Source organism: Plectropomus leopardus, chromosome 1 (assembly GCF_008729295.1).
Source record: "Plectropomus leopardus isolate mb chromosome 1, YSFRI_Pleo_2.0, whole genome shotgun sequence".
Lineage (NCBI taxonomy): Eukaryota > Metazoa > Chordata > Actinopteri > Perciformes > Serranidae > Plectropomus > Plectropomus leopardus.
The window spans coordinates 3,471,361-3,487,855 of NC_056463.1; the positions used below are offsets into that span (position 1 = coordinate 3,471,361).

Here is a 16,495-nt window from a genome sequence, read left to right on the forward strand (position 1 = left end):
TTAAACAATTAAAAACAGGAAAGCCAGCAAACAATCACACTGCAGATGCTGTAACCAGACTCAAAACAATTAGTCAGCTATCAATACAGCTGCCAATTCATTTTCAGCATCCAAGTCTGCAAAAAAATAAATAACTGGAAATGCACAAGAGAAATGCTTCAAGCATCAGTGCTCTGCTTCTGGTGATGTTTTATTTTAACGGTCCAGTGTGTTGGATTTGAGCGGATGGTGGCAGACATGGAATAATGTATATGTTTATTTTCTTTGATGTATAATTACCTGAAAATAAGTATCATTGTGATTTCATTACCTTAAAATGAGCAGTTTATATCCATTTAGGGAGCGGGTCCTTGTCCCAGGGGTCTACCATTTTTCTACCACACTCCATTTCCTTTTTTGTGTCGGTCACTGCTCAATGTTGTGCTAAACAGTGGCAGAAAAAACAGATTTTTAAAAGCACAGGCCCGTTTGTTTTGGAGAGGAAGGACTTCTGTGGATAATTCTGCTCTAAATCATCACACCTCTAGATGCTACTAAATCCTACTACTACTTTATTACTTATTATTCTGATTCATTTCTAATACATGTAAAACTAACAACTTGAAGATGAAAATCTATGGTTGATAATATAATAGCATAAAACTGGTGATTTATGCTCAAAACTACAGTAATTTCCCTCAAACAAGCCTGAAAAAATCTCTGCCACCTTCATCTCACATGCACTGTACATAGCACTTCAGTGAATCTGTTAACTTATATACACAAAAAAAAAACAACTTCTGGACTTGTTCTGAGTATTTCACCACTGTAATCTCTCTAGACGAGACAGCCTTTATCTTACTAAATGCAATTTATGGTGAGTGTGTCGGTCAGGTGACGTATCCGGCTTTATTTACCAGGCAGCAGTCATGTTAAATGTGCCCTTGAGTAACGATATCACGTCCTGAAATGAAGAAAAGCTAATAAGACGTGTAATTTTTGAACTCAGTTCAACACTGAGCCCTCCGCACAGAAGGGATATTTCTTCTGAAGTGTTTTTCCCCCCAAAGCTTTTCAAACAGTGAACTTGCCATCTTGACTCAGCTGTTTCCTAAAAGAGGCAAAAAAAGGAGTTGTCATTTCAGTCTTGTTTGAATTTAATTAGCGAGATCACGCTAAGTGGTCCCACTATAACAGATGGTCAGCAGACAGAGCCCAGACACACTCACTCATTCATGCAGTGCACTCATGTGAATTGACAGTGTAGGTGTGGGGGAGCAGGAGGAGGAGCAGGAGCAGGAGGAGGAGGAGAGGAGCTTGTTAAGAGGCAGTCAGAGGAGGGCGAGTCTGGGCTTGACTGGCAAGAGAGCCAAGAAAACTGGGGTAAAAAAAAAGCCGTGAGACTTAGGGAACAAAGATTACATGAAGGCGGTGTTGTTCTGTGATGGGATCTTACAAACTCAAGAGTCATGTTTGGCTCAGTAGTGGTGAAAACATTGTCAAATATTAATGCGGTGTCAGTTACTGCGGGCTAAAATACAGAGATTGTTTGGATAAGTTTCCATTGTGACATTTTTAACCATTCAGTGTAATCATTTTTAGCTTCATTCTTCTTAATTTATGAAACACACCCTGCCGAAAATCTTAAATTAGTGTTGAAAGGAGACGTTTTTGCCTCTCGGAGCGTTGGACGTTGGTACCAGGCACCGGGGAAGCGGGTGGATATAATTTCCAGCCTTTGGCCGACTCTCAGCTCCTACTCAGTGCTTAGTCATGGATCTCTCTGCATACACATGTAATAACTCAGCTCGCTGATTCTGCCTACACTGCTGATCTAATGCTCACTCCCCCATGTTCTGCATTAGCCCTGTAACATCTCATTTGTTAAAAGCACCTCGCCATAAAAAGGAAGGTTGGCTTTTATTTCCAGCTCTTGTTCTGTATCCTCTGTGCCAACTCTTTGCCAGCACTGTACTTTAGTTATTTATACTAGAGTTGGGGGTGTAATTGGGTAATCATTCAATTTCTGTTTATAACAATGTCAATAAATTCATTAATCTGCAATTTACTGATCCGTATCGGCATTTTACTTAAATGATCGCCGATAAAATTAATAAATTAAAGTGCAAAGAAAGTGTCAGCATGGAAGGAACTTTTACTTTGTAAAATCTCATTGAGCTGTTTCCTTTTATTCATTTTTTAATTTAAATTTACACTTTATTTATTTAAAAGTGCTGGGAACTTGCTGTATAAGTTTCAGTTTTGAATAAACACTTGCCAAAGGCATTTAAATGAAGTGCTGTGTTGGAGTTTGGTATATTCTCAATTCTAAATATTGACAAAGATTTTACATTTTATTATAAATGCATATTCTTCTAAATATCACTTATCAGTCTCATTAACTACTAATAATCTGTATCGGTATCATCCCTAAAAAAACAACATCGCTTGACCCATACAATAAATTGAATAAACTTTGGTTTAGGACTTTTGGTTGGACAAAGAACAGCAGAGTAAAGACATTACAGTGGACTCTGAGACATTGGCAGTACCACAGTGCTCCCACAGACATGGGAAAGTGGGAATTTTTGGAAAAGTTGTGGAGTTTTGTTGTTTATAGTAAATTTAACTGTCACAGTAATCTTGCGGGGATAATCTTTCACGTAATGTAACATAACTGAAGATTTATGTTTTTGTTAGTCAGCTGTTGAACGTAGGTGTAATATACGTCAATTTAGGGCTGCACGATATATCGCCTCAGCATCGACAAGTCGGGCAGTTTCACTCTAACACCTTATTCACTGCTTGATTCAAGTGGAAAACTCACACAGTTCTCATTTTCCCGGACCTACTGTGTTGACTAAAATTGACTCATATTGTTTGTTATTATCATAACTGACCTAAAATCTGTTGTCTTTTGCAGCATGGGGGTCTATGAGGAGAAAAAGGAAACATGTGGGACCATCTGCCTGAAATACCTCCTGTTTGCTTTCAACTTCCTCTTTTGGGTAAGTTTCCATTCTGGCGTAGTTGAGACTGCATGAGGGATTTAATTGCCAAAATGCTTTGTGTTGGTGTGAAGTGCTTCTCAAGCACCTACATGCTTTTCGAATCGCAGGCGTGTCTTAAAACATTTTCCATCAGGACTTGTCATAAAGTCTCTTCTGTCTGTTGGTTTGGACATCATTTTTATTGGTTATAATAAAATTACTCACCAAGATAATGGCTAAGATACTGAAACACAGCGAAGGTGAAGAGAGTCAGACGGGTCAGCAAACAAGCAGTCAGACATGTTTTAGATAAACTCTTAGCTTGGTCAAACGTACTGTGCTCGGAGGAGAAAACAAAGGCGAACACAATGATTCACCAGACTCTTCATTGTGAGCATGCATCACAGTTTCGAGACCTGGTTCAACTTTGACCTTCTGCACTTGCTGTAGTTTTGCTCTCCCACAGATTTTCGGTGACATTTTAGTTGCACTCGCTTTCAGTTTTACCTCAAAATAAGGTGGTTTGGATAATAAGGCAAAGTTGAGTCCTGATTGTCGGACGGCGTATATTAGTGATAGTGATTTTGTCAAATATCCAGATCTTAGTTACTTTGTGAGTAATTTATTTCAACGGACAACTAACATTTAGATTTTGATATTTTGATACTACATTTTGACCTCTCATCCTCACACAAATTGAGTTTTAGGTCACTAAAATTGTTTTTAAGGGGAAAAATTCCAGTTACTGTTTATCTGTCTGGACATGTCAAAGAAAGACGCATTTTCCTTTTCTTGTATAAAAGGGTATGGCCTGCCTTACTCTGCTCTACTCTGCCTCTGATTGGCTTACCCCGACATTTTTACCCCTCTTACTCTCCAAAAGGAAACATTAGCCCGTACGCTTTACTAACTTTGTGACGAGGACTGCAGAAGACAGCTAACGGTAAAAGATAAAATTAGTCATTTTTGCATTTTAGTTTGGATGCAGATACTTTGTAAAAGAAAGTTCAGGTGGATAGAATATTTTTTTTAAACAGTGTTTTTTTTTTTTTTTTTTTTTTTTTTTTAAACAAAATTAATCTATAGGTGAAAATATGTTTACATATGGAGACAGGGCTTTAAATGACGGCCAAAGTTGGTGGTAAACCAGATTTTTACCTTTAAACTATATATGTTGGCAAGATGGGTGCAGGAATAAAGTAGGCCCTAATTCAAAAAATAATCAGAAAGTCTAAAATAAAATCCCCCTTAATTGATTGTCATGAAATCATATTTTTTAAGGTACTTTACTTTTACTTTTCTATTCACATGATTTTAAAATGACACCCTTAACCAATCAGATTTTATTAATGTGGTTAGAATTTATGCATCTTCTGAAGTTAAGTGGATGCATTTTGCTTCAGATGTTATTTAGAAAAACATTTTGACCTCATTTTCATACATAGTGTCTGTGTTGATGTCAGCGTGACCTGACAGTCAGCACGCTTACATGCACAGTTTAGTGGAGCTTAGGTCATAGCTCAATTAGGCCATTTAATTGGACCACTGTCCTTGTCTCAGTGTACAAGCACCGGGGGAGAATCGATTTATTGACGAAAGTATGTCCAACTCCGCCATGGCAGGTGAAGATATGCCCTCCTTCAGCTTGTGGTTGTAGACCAATTATTTATACTGTCAATGATATTGTCTGAATCACAGTTATAACTGTTTATTTACAATAACTTTTGGGTAGAAAACCACACCATCATGTACTGTACAAATAATCAAACTGCATGGAGCAAACCCTGCCTTCATTGATGAGTTTGAAACCAAAAAAAAAAGAGAATCAATTTAAGTTTATACTATATTTAGAATATTTTCACTGCTTTACCTTGCCGTAAAACAGCCCTTACTGACGGGTATTCAAAGCCGTTATATCAAAAACACATTTATCATTTTACATCATTTTACTCCACTGAACAGCGAAGCTGCTGCTCCACTGCTGCCTCCATCAGCTGTAGTGGAACGTAGAGAGCAGGAAATATTCAAATATAGTGAACACTTAAACTGGCATTGATTTTAAAAACACAAGTCCCTCCTTAGTGCTGACAATTTTTTAATGCCTGACCCATTTTGCAGCACCCCTCCCCCCTCATAAGTAACCAACAGTCCCTATTCGTAACCACCAAGGGAGGCCGGCGCCGACTAGGATCACACGCAGGACACTGAGTCCAGTGAAAGTCCGACTGACGTGTTTATATGGCAGAAAAAGCTCGACTTACCATTGCATTATCTGGGGTGTGTTGGCCTGATTTTGAGAAATGTTTGTATTTAAAAGTGCAGTGTTAGTCAGACTAACACAATTATTCAACTTTTTCTAACATCATGTAAACGTAGTGAGTGTTGACAGTGGTTCAGATATATCCACTGCTTAAACCCAAAGAAAAGAATTCCCTTTCACTTATGTGTTAAAGTGAAACAAGCCAGGGGGATCAAAACGGATGACCTAATCATTCATCAGAGCCCTAAACAGTCCAGACTGTGATATTGATTAAAGGAGAAGCAATTCAGACAACACACCCAACCCCATTCCTGATTTCAAAAAAATAAATAAATAAGGAGATGATATTTCAAGTAGCAAAACAGTATTTTTCTTTCATATCAAAAGGAGAGTAATAGACATGCACACAAGATGTCCTCGTATTGACCTAAAAAATGTTCTTTTTACATGGCATAAATAGGAAGAATTAGTTGATAAAATTCTTTCCAAACCTTTCAACAAAGCCGTCTTATTCAGGCAGCAGATGAATGCCTGCTGCTGCTCCAGTTCATGGAATCAAAGCCAAGCTGCATACTTTTACAGAGGACACAGAAGATGCATTCAAAGTCTAATTCCCCCAAAACTTTCCAGTATCAAGAACGTGGTGTTCCAGGAGGAAAATGCTACAAATAACTGATTGTGTAGTGTGGATGCACTGTGTGAAATAAGAGTCAAACATCAGTGTGGCAGCAAAGAAAGAGTATCTCTCTCATTCTCACTGGTTCTCAGTGTGAAGTCGCACTTGCAGTTCTGCCCATATGTGATAATCATCCGTCTGCCAAAGAATCCCATTCCTCTCAAACTGGCAGACAAACAAAACTGAGCCAGAGTCACAAGGTTATTTTAGGATATTGTAGATGCGATTAGATTAGCTTGGGGGGAAAAATCCAAATACTTGAGCATAGCTACATGCCTCCAGTTATTGCAAATATCTCTGGACTGAACACACTTCAACATTGTATTAAAAATATTTAGTTGAATTGCAGCTGCCATACTCCAGGAGTACCATATGTCCTGTTTTCTTTTGATGTGATACAATTTTGACTCAACACACCAAATTGAGTTAAAAAAAAAAAGAAAGAAAAGTCAATGCTTAGGCATTACAGCTGTTTTGGCAGGATGAGATGGATTTTTTCCTTATGTTTATCTGTCTTTTTTGAGTTATGGCTCATGTAGGCTGCTACAGGGTTGTTTTTACAGAGGAAACTTCTGGTCTTTCCATGAGTAAAATCAGTAAACCTGGGACCACCAGATGTATAGACTGTGCATACGCAAAAATGACAGACAGCACGCCAGTTGTAAGACAAATAGCGCGGCAGCGAACCAAATGCAGTGAACGACTTCGACAGCCACAGAATTTCATTATCACGAATCTAACAGCTGATGTCAGCTGATGTCCAACAGCCCGCTCCAGCATGGACATGTCCAACAGCCCGCTCCAGCGTGGACGTGTGCAACAGTCAGCTCCAGCATGGACACATGCAACAGCCAGATCCAGCGTGGACACGTGCAACAGCCCGCTCCAGCGCAGACATGTCCCACAGCCCGCTCCAGCGTGGTCATTTGCCGTGTCCTGCTCCATCGCGCAGACATGTCCAACAGCCCGCTCCAGGGCGGAAATGTGCAACACTCCGCTTCAGTGCAGACATGTGCAACAGCCCGCTCCAGCACACGGACATGTCCAACAGCCCGCTCCAGCACACGGACATGTCCAACAGCCCGCTCCAGCATGGAAATGTGCCACAGCCTGCTCTAGCGCGTACATGTCCAACAGCCCTCTCCAGCGCGCGGACATGTCCAACAGCCCTCTCCAGCATGGAAATATGCCACAGCCCGCTCCAGCACGTACATGTCCAACAGCCCTCTCCAGTGCGCGGTCATGTCCCACAGCCCGCTCCGACTGGAGCAGTTTTACAAACTGTCTTGCTCTTGCAAGGTTTTCCAACAAAACACCAATTTGCAACAAAAGACCAATTTGCACGAAGGTGGCTATTAATAGCGCCCATACCACTGATCCATCACATGTATCTGTAAGCCAGGCATCACCAACTGGCGGACCGCGGTGCGGACCCGGACCAAAACCTCGTCCTATCTGGACCCGTGGCCAAGTTGTAATAAAATGCTAATGTGGCATATGGCATAAACAGATGTAATGTTTTGGGGGCCTGGGGCCACAAGTACATGACCTTATTTTCACCCTTTCTCTAACTGGGAATGTTGGCAGGCTGTTGGCAGCTATAGGAGAAGTAGGCCTACTCTAAAATAGTAAGTCAAATGATTAATAGCACTGAAGATTCACAGAAGTTGAAGTCAGAGTCCTGCAGTCAGGAGAGGTTGGCCTTTTATCAGCACAATGTGTTAAAGATGGAGCTCTTAATTTTTTATATGAGGCTGGAAAGTTTAATAAATAATAATAAATCATATGTTTATTACACTCCAACACACCATGGTCAAATGAAACTGTGTCAGTGAACTATGAGGGCAAAAAACAAACCACCAAAAAAAAGCAAAATGATCACTCATTACTCGTAATTGAAATGAATAAATCTGACAAAAAGAACACATATGCATCTATCTCTCTATGCTACATACTTACAGTTTTAGTTGTGAATCATAATGTTTATGCGTCTTCCCCTTGGTGATGTATTTCAAAGTATAGTTAAGGATTTGTTTGGCCATGTTAAATTTGGCCTTGTCAACTTGTCAACACTGTAAAGTAAAAACCTGACGTAAAATTTCTGTTTGTATTATTTCCAGTGTTTTCATTTGAAGGAGTGTGTAACATGGTAAACCTTTTGAGGTTGTAGGTTGAAATTATTTACAAGTTTGGGATTAGTGAAACTTTTTTAGAACACAATCACAATTTTCAGACATTTCATGCACCAACAGCTTTGCTCCAGATAAGTTTGACTTGAAGGTGGAAAATAAACCCGAGTGGCCATCAGACCTTAATCCTTATCTGCAGTGTTTGCAAATATAAACAAACCTTGTAATCTGAAAGGCTAAGGAGATAACTTTGAGAGAATGTCTTTGGTAATGGATATCACTGTTGCACCAATTAAAGTTAAGAATAAAATGCAGAAAAAATGATTGCATATGTAGATATTTGCATGAAGCTGCTGAAAAAAACATCTTCTAGTCAACAGATGGCATGTATTCACTATATTCTTCTCATAAATGTTAAAACCATGTCAAATAAACAAACGACAAGTGACCACAACTGATACGTGAAATAAATTAAGAGAAAAAATGTGTCCCTTCACCCACCAGAAAAAGTTTTTTCATCATTACCTGCTAAGAAAAATAAATGCACCTGATGGCCTCATTGATGAACATACTTACAGACATATTACACATTCAATACAGGTTCAGTTACGCTCTCAAATACTCCAGTTTGTACCTCCTCCTGCCACTGGAGGTCGCCAAGGTTTAAATTTTCCTTGTGCGGCTTTCATTTACACTAGGATAAGATTCACTAATTCCTGTGGTTCATTGAGTTTTAACAGCAGGTAAAGCTGCAGGGAGCATCATGTCCACCACATGGAGTGATTACTATAAAGCCTGAACCCCATTCTGCCTCTCGAGTTTGTGGTTTTCAGTGCTGGGCTGGTATTGGAGAGCTGTGAGATGTTTTATGTGTGTGTGGGGGGTTTTTTATTGTTTAGTATTGTCACGTTTGATGTTTTTTTAAAATGATAAAAAGTCTCTCTGTAAATTAAAAGCATCTTAAATGGGAAAAAAATGTTTTGATCTCACATGCAGATGGTGACAGAATGACGTGTGCTGTTGATTTGAGAAAAAAAATGAAATCCCTGACTCTTTTTGATAGATAGATCTGTAATGTGCAGCTTTTGAACTGCATCTTTGGACTGTAATGGAAGTAAGAACTGAAACAAAAATCCTGAAATAATGAACATATACGTAATCATTCCTAAAAAAAAAAAAGAAAATTAATAAAGAAAAAAAGAAAAAGTGCTGTTGATAATTTTAACAGTAATAGTAAGTTAAAGTGTTGATGGAAATATCTTGCTTAACTGTGTTGTTGTGAGTGTTTTCCTGCCTCAGTGTCTCTGGGTGTGGTACAGTCTGACTCAGACTATCCTCTGAAGCCATCGTCTTCCCTTATAAATTAAATCTAAATTAGGCCGGCTGTTAGATTGACGGTTTTGGCACGATGACAGATTTCTGTTGCAGTGCTGCTCCATCTGCTGACTCGTCACAGTGATATTGTGCTGATTTAATTTTCCTCATATTCTCTTAAACCACTATCTTGGATAATGACATTTGTTATATGATGGATTGAAGCATTGATTTTTTGCTGGTTTAGTCTGTCCAGTGGGTTTAAGGATTCATTTGACGTTTTAAAATTCCTTCAACGTCCCGCAACTGAAAACCTTTAAAAAATGCCCATTACCCAACCAAAAAGTTGGGAAAAAAGAGCAAAGTTAAAGGCTGCAATTAATGCATATATATATATATATCTTTTTAACATAAAGATGTAACTAATAAAGTTAAATCCAACAATACAACAAAAGGAAAAAAAGGTGAGAGTCAGAATAGTGTCAACCATAATGGCATGGTCTATTACAACACTGCACAGCTTATATTTTGATGAAACCTGTCACAGAAGCAGTGACAGCCCTGCACTGCTGACCTGAGCAGCTCCATTCAGTTTATTCACAATTATATCGCAACATAAACTGATTCCAGATTAGGTTTTCTCGTGTTGCAGCGGTGGGTCATTTTTTTCGCAGTCAACCAGTGATGGGCATTTACTTCTCCTCCTTTGTCGCTTTGAAACTGACTTGGTTGATAAATAAGTAAAACCTCTTTGTCACTTTCAAGTTTTGTCTCCTCGGTGTTGTACAGTGTGTCCTTTTGGGGACTAGAGTCTTTTTTTGTATCAGTCACTGTCAGGGATCGGACTCTTTATCGTTTTCTCTTCTCCCAGTTGGCAGGGGGCGTTGTGATGGCGGTGGGCGTTTGGACCTTGGTGGAGAAGAGCGACTACATCAGCCTCCTCTCCTCCAAGACCTACGCTGCCTCCGCCTACATACTGGTCCTGGCTGGAGCCATCGTCATGGTAACAGGCGTGCTGGGCTGCTGTGCCACCTTCAGGGAGCAGAGGAAGCTACTGCGAGTGGTAAGAGATCACATCAGGGTGGAGAGATAATAGAAGCTGCACACACACTTGTCAAAATGTTAAAGTGTGTGAAACAGAAATCACTTGTTCTCTGCAACCTAAACACAAACAGTGGGATAATAAAAAAGTATTTTATATAAGCAGATTTTTTTTTTTTGTGATGTTATTTTTTTCTGTTACCACCACCCTCACTTGAGGAAAAAAAAGGGGAAGCTTTAGCTGATTTGTGAGTGATTTGAAAAATAATCCTTATGCTAAAAAAAGTTTTAATGTAAACAAAAAAAGTAACACCATACTCAATATTTATGGTAAAAAAAATTGACTAAAGTTTTTGACTGTATTGTATAGGGATGTTACCAGTGACTTATTTCTCTGACTTTTGAAGTTTATTCGACTAGTCTAAAAGTAGGAAAACACTCAAAATAGAGCATAATGAGAGCCCAGTAGCTGACCTGGTAGAGCTGGCACCCCGTGTACGGCGGTCATGTCCACGGCGCAGCAAAAGCAGGTTTGACTGCATGTTTTGCTGCATGTCATCCCTTCTCTCTGTCCAATAACTAATAAATGCTAAAGCCAAAAACATTTTTTAATTCATTTTTTAAATGAGCACTATAAGGTTAAGCATTGTCCCCAAAAATGTTGCGTTGATTATAAGAGCCATTTGAAATTGTTAATCAAATTTTTCAGTAACTGAATCGTATTTTAACCAGAAACCAAACTAAGGCCACGTTAAGACGAGAACAGCCCTGCTAAAAACAGAAAAGTCTTTTCTTTAGACGAGAACCATAAAAGAACACCACGTGCACAGTGCGGCTGTGACGTCGCCGTTCTCACATGATCTGAGCATTGACAGTTTACACGGTGACAGAATGGGTTGCATTTTCAAAAAATTACACTCTGGAACCAGGTTTCAAAAGTTTGCATTTCCAGGCCATCAAAACGCTGTTGTCGTGTCAATGAAAGGCCAAAAGTTTAACATATCATGCAAGAACCATTACAATATATAAAAGCCCCTAAATATATAAATTAGACAAAATCCACAAAATACCAAATTAAGCTGGAAACTGAATACCTTAAAGTGCCAAAGTTTTACCATTCAAGAGTCAAACAGCCTCGGGGAATGACATTTTTTCAGATAATGTGCTGTTTTCAAACTTTATCTGACCCTCGTGGACCACCACCTGCCCAGGTACAACACGAAGGAAAACACTGCTTCAGTATCACACAGGCTTTTTATTCAGCGGCTGTTATTTTGTTCGACATAAAGCAGAAACATGGACACTGGCAAACTTTCTGTCCTGTCTCCAGCCAGATGGCTAGGTAGTGAAATGTTGGAAGACAAAACCTTTTTCTCATGTAATGATAATGAGCAGATGTGAATCCATAAAAGACCAAAAAATTAACATCCGTTGCAGAACTAAAAGAGGGAATTTTAGGTAAAAACTCTTGGAAAAACAGAAAACAGGTTTGCATATTCCATAGTAGAATGCCAATGCTTTTTTTGGCTACTGATGTCTTTCTTGGCACATCAATAGATTTTGTTTTCCACCCAAAAAGTAAATGTGGGACACTGTATATCACTTCCAGAAGTAATAGGTTGTTAGAAGGACATCGTGGTGCCACACACACGGCGGCCAAGGTGTCAGCCACGATTGGGTTCAGTTCAGACAAAACAAAAACTTGATTCAGTCGGAGCGTGTGCCCATATTTGTTTTGGCACACTCTGCACACAGCAGAGGGTTTTGCCAACAGAGACCTGCATGGCACTAAATCTGCACTCAAACTCACAGAAACACTGTCCTGTTCACACACCGCTCAGGCTCCATGCAAACATTATAGCATGGTACATTTATGCATGCTCTCCACTGTGGGTGCATCTCAAAGATTGTGTCGTATCAGCTTTGCAAGAAGATGCGTCATCTTTGGCATTGTTTACTCTTCACCGCGGACGTGTCCACAAGATTTCGGTACAGCCAGATATTTTCAGCTTTAGACGAGGCAGATGCCAAAATATAGCCAGTTCCCACCAGGTGTGTTTATTTGTAGCATTCATGAAGTAGGAAGACGTTTCCAGAGGACCAGGATGGCATCTGGAACAAAGTCGTGGCACAAACTTTTTAACTTCTTGCCAACAAAATAAAAGAAGAAAGGCATTGTGATCTTTATCTTTGGTCAGTTCATATTATGTAACAACTGTCTCATACGTCAGTGCTTATTTCAGTACGACAAAAAATAGCCTTGTAAATGTTTGGGACAGCTGCACCAATATCTGTATTAGTAGTCTGAAAATATAGAAATGCTCAGTCAAGGGCAAGAAGACTTACTGTTTTAGTCTTAAAGCTACAAAATAAAAAATACATATTTTTCCTCTTATCTGTAATGCTATTTATCAGACTATAAATTGTTTTGGTGTGAGTTGCAGAGTGTTGGAGATATCGGCTTCAGTCATGACCTGGTTACTCAAGATAATCCACAGACTTTGCTGTGAGCAGTTTTATGTAGGAACTACTTTCTTTAAACTAAATGACACCAGAAGGAAGCGTGCATCTGCTGGCTCACCTAACATCGCTGAGCTCGCTATTTTTACAGCTCAGTCGAGGTTTACATCTCGAGCTGTCACAAGAACAAGTCTCTCGTGCACAACAGTTAATCAGACAACAGTTAATCAATTAGTTATCAGCTATCAAAGCGACCTAATTTAATGAAAAGCACTATAGGTGAGAGGAAACACGTGTCTTTGATTTGCGGGTGAACTTTCCTTTTAATATATTTTTTGTTAAAATCTTAAAAAAGAAAAAGTAAAATGGCAAAACAAGTTTCATTTGATTCAAAAGTATTTATTCCAGTTTTGGAGGGGTGAAAATCTTCAAAGACAGTAGGTGAAAATATATGCTAATTATAATGTTAATATGCTGTACACAAACAAGACTGAGATTTCTTTAAATGTTGTGATTTTTAAGGAAGTATCTGTTGCTTTTGTTCGTGATGAAAATCAACAAAACCAAGGCAACCAGTTTATGGAATTTTTTTGAGGCTTCAAAACCTCAGTTGTTGATCTGCACCCAATAAATGAAGTCCCCAGCATGTCCAGAATATTTGATTTATAGCTCAGCACTTGTGCGTAAATGCAGGTGTGTTCACCACCTCTTGTCCTGTATGTTGTATAGTTTTGAAACGCTCGGCGCATCCGGATGAGTTGAGATTAGGTCGATGAATCACAGTCAAGGAATGAACTTGTCGGCAAGGAGAGATGCTATCGAGATTGTTAAAGAGGGCAAACATAAGGGCAGAGTGGTGGTGTGGAGAGAGAGGTAAAGTAATTGTTTTCTTGTGTGTGGAGAGCGCCTGGTACCTGCCGAGAGTACACGAGAGCCGCAGTGATTGGCTACACTGTCTGCAACCTAAAGGTCACAAGTTGTGCAGCAGTAAGGCTTAAATAAACCAGCTGCAGCGGCCTTTAGATTAAAGCAGAGGCCGTATCGGACTCTCTGTGAGGCTGTTAGTGATGTTTGGACTACAGAAAGTATAAGCGAGGTCACAGAGACAAAGAGAAAAAGAAGAAAACTCTCCCACAGGAAGAGGGGTGTGGTGTGTGTGTCTGCAAACACACAGTTTCATTGTTTTGTGGGAGAAAAGCGACAGAACAGTGTAATGACTCAGGGAGAGGAGGGAGAAACTTTTTCCTATCAAGTGACAGAGCCAGATGGAAAGCAGTCCTACCAGAGTCTGGATCCACCTGTGGAGAAACTGACTTCATGCAGTTTGACCCGGCAAATTACAAGTCTGAGTGTGTCTCTCTGCCTTTCTCTTTAAAGCCTCTGGAAATGTGGCTTGAAACAGTAAGAATGCACATTTTATATCAAAACCAAGTGTCTCATTAAGTATCTGCAAAAATATTTAAAAATAAATCTTCCCAACTATTAGAATACCGAGTTGAAAAGAGCTTATTTAGAGGATAATAGCATTTCTCCAGACTGTGCGGGTGTAATCACGTTTTGATTGACACTTTCTTGGATCCCGCCTTTGTCATCTGTCTCTCGTCTCCACGACAGCCATAGAGCAAAGCAGAGTCGGTGCGGTACAGCTCTATCTGTTCCAGCCCTCTGACTCTGGCTACATTCGTAAATCCAATCTGAAGCTCTGCACTAAAATGAGAGAGCTGTTGTTTGAAGCCAAAGATGTACTATTTATCCACGAATTAACAAACTGTTAAGTTTATTACACATTCGCTCTGTTCGGCACTTTGCTGCTCCTTCTCCCCACACAGAGTGCCCAGAGTGCACTCTGACGCTCCCAGAGTGACGCTCCCAGAGTGACGCTCCCAGAGTGCGCTCTGTCGCTCCCAGAGTGACGCTCCCAGAGTGACGCTCCCAGAGTGCGCTCTGTCGCTCCCAGAGTGTGCTCCCAGAGCGACGCTCCCAGAGCGACGTTCCCAGAGCGTCGCTCCCAGAGTGCGCTCTGTCGTTCCCAGAGTACGCAGCTCTGGATAACTGAACAGTACATCCCAACAGCGCTCTGACTTTACAAACAAGCCAGTTTGTGCCACAGCGCGCTCGAGCCCCTTTAAAGTTGGTAAATATGTCAAAATGCAGTGAGATAACAAGTTTTATGCAACTTTTCGTCAGCTTGATTTGATATTGATCAACAAAATATTTGATACAAATCAGATCTATGGTTTAGGAATTGTCAGAAGTGTGTTTTTCAAGAACTTCCAAATGGAAAAATTAGTCAGGTAGATATAAGTGTTTTTTAAGGCATATTTGTAAAGTGATTATAGATGGATGTCTGTGCCAACTTTTGTGTAAATCGGATGGCTCAGGACTTACGACTTCTTAAAGTTATCCTGTAAATGTAGCATCATCAGGCTGATTGGGGTCATTTTTGTCCAGCAACATTTTGTCACAACTTACAGCCATTAGAGAAAATTTCACGTCTCAATGATTTACTGTCTCACTTGAATTTGCAAAAACCGCTTTGAAGAAAAATAATAAACCAGCACAAAAACAATAATTTTCAACCCTTGGGCCTTGAGCTCCTTTAAATATGTGACTGTATTGGATTTTATATAATCAGTCCAGCAGTTTAAAGGAACAAATACTCACCAGAAGCACATATTCCACTTTCTGTTTCACCATCTGTCTTTTAGCACCTTTATTTTTCTCTCCATTTCACTTTGTATTTGTTTTTTCTTATCTTACTGTATTTGGTGTTTCATTGTTTCTGTTGAATTTTCTTTATATGAGGCAACAGGCTGGCGAAGCTTCAGCAGCTGCTGAGGTTAAAGAGGGCGCTGCTTCATACTTCATTTTGTGTCGGCTGCTCAGCTCGCAGCCCGCCTGTCCTGCAACCTGACGAGTCTTTCATGACTTAGTTATGATCATCGCTCATTTCATACGACAAACCTTTAGGCTTCAACAAGAGGCAGAAGAGAGATGATAAGTTCTGGGTACAGTGTTGTATGAAAGAGCATAATAAACATCCATTTATTTCTTCGTGGTGTTAAATAACAAATATAGCCAGTACGTGCGTCTCTGCGAGTAAATAACTGTGATGAGTGATTGATGATTTTAAAGGTTATATGGTCTATAGTGTTCAGTAAAGTGGTTATGTTTAGTTTGAAGTCTGTGCACACCTTCTGTGTGTGTTTCTGTGTGTTTTTTAAATGCGTGGTGCATCTTGAGGAGTTGAGATCACAGTCATGAATCACAGCGATGGAATGAACTTGTCATGAGGGAGGGAGGGGGGATCGCAAGAGATTGCCAAAGATGGAGAACATAATGGAGTTCTGCGTGTGTGTGTGTGTGTGTGTGTGTGTGTGATGCTGATTTTATGTTGCCCATCAAAAGAAGCAAATTCATGGCTCGATATCTTTTTTAGCTTCATTTGCATTTTTAACTCGTCCGAACGTCTTCATCCAAAATCTTTTATTCATGACTTTTCAAATCATAAAACTGCAGCTGACGTCTCACTTTTATTCTGTAATGAATCTAACTGATTATCTTTTTTATTTAATTTTTTAATATGACATCCAACTACATTTGCTGGTCTTTGTGAATTGATTCTCATGTGTTTTGACATATTTGT

The 16,495-nt window shown here is 39.6% G+C and overlaps 1 protein-coding gene across 2 annotated transcripts in view; it reads left to right on the plus strand.

The window, feature by feature from the left end:
• Positions 1-16,495, plus strand: part of cd151l (CD151 antigen, like) — a 33,899-nt gene that overhangs the window by 2,557 nt on the left and 14,847 nt on the right. For both annotated transcript variants that reach the window (XM_042490524.1, XM_042490533.1), the window contains exons 2-3: positions 2,903-2,987; positions 10,220-10,411. In XM_042490524.1, coding sequence (XP_042346458.1) covers positions 2,904-2,987; positions 10,220-10,411 — 276 coding nt within the window. In that variant the 5' untranslated portion in view covers position 2,903. The remainder of the gene's footprint in view (positions 1-2,902; positions 2,988-10,219; positions 10,412-16,495) is intronic.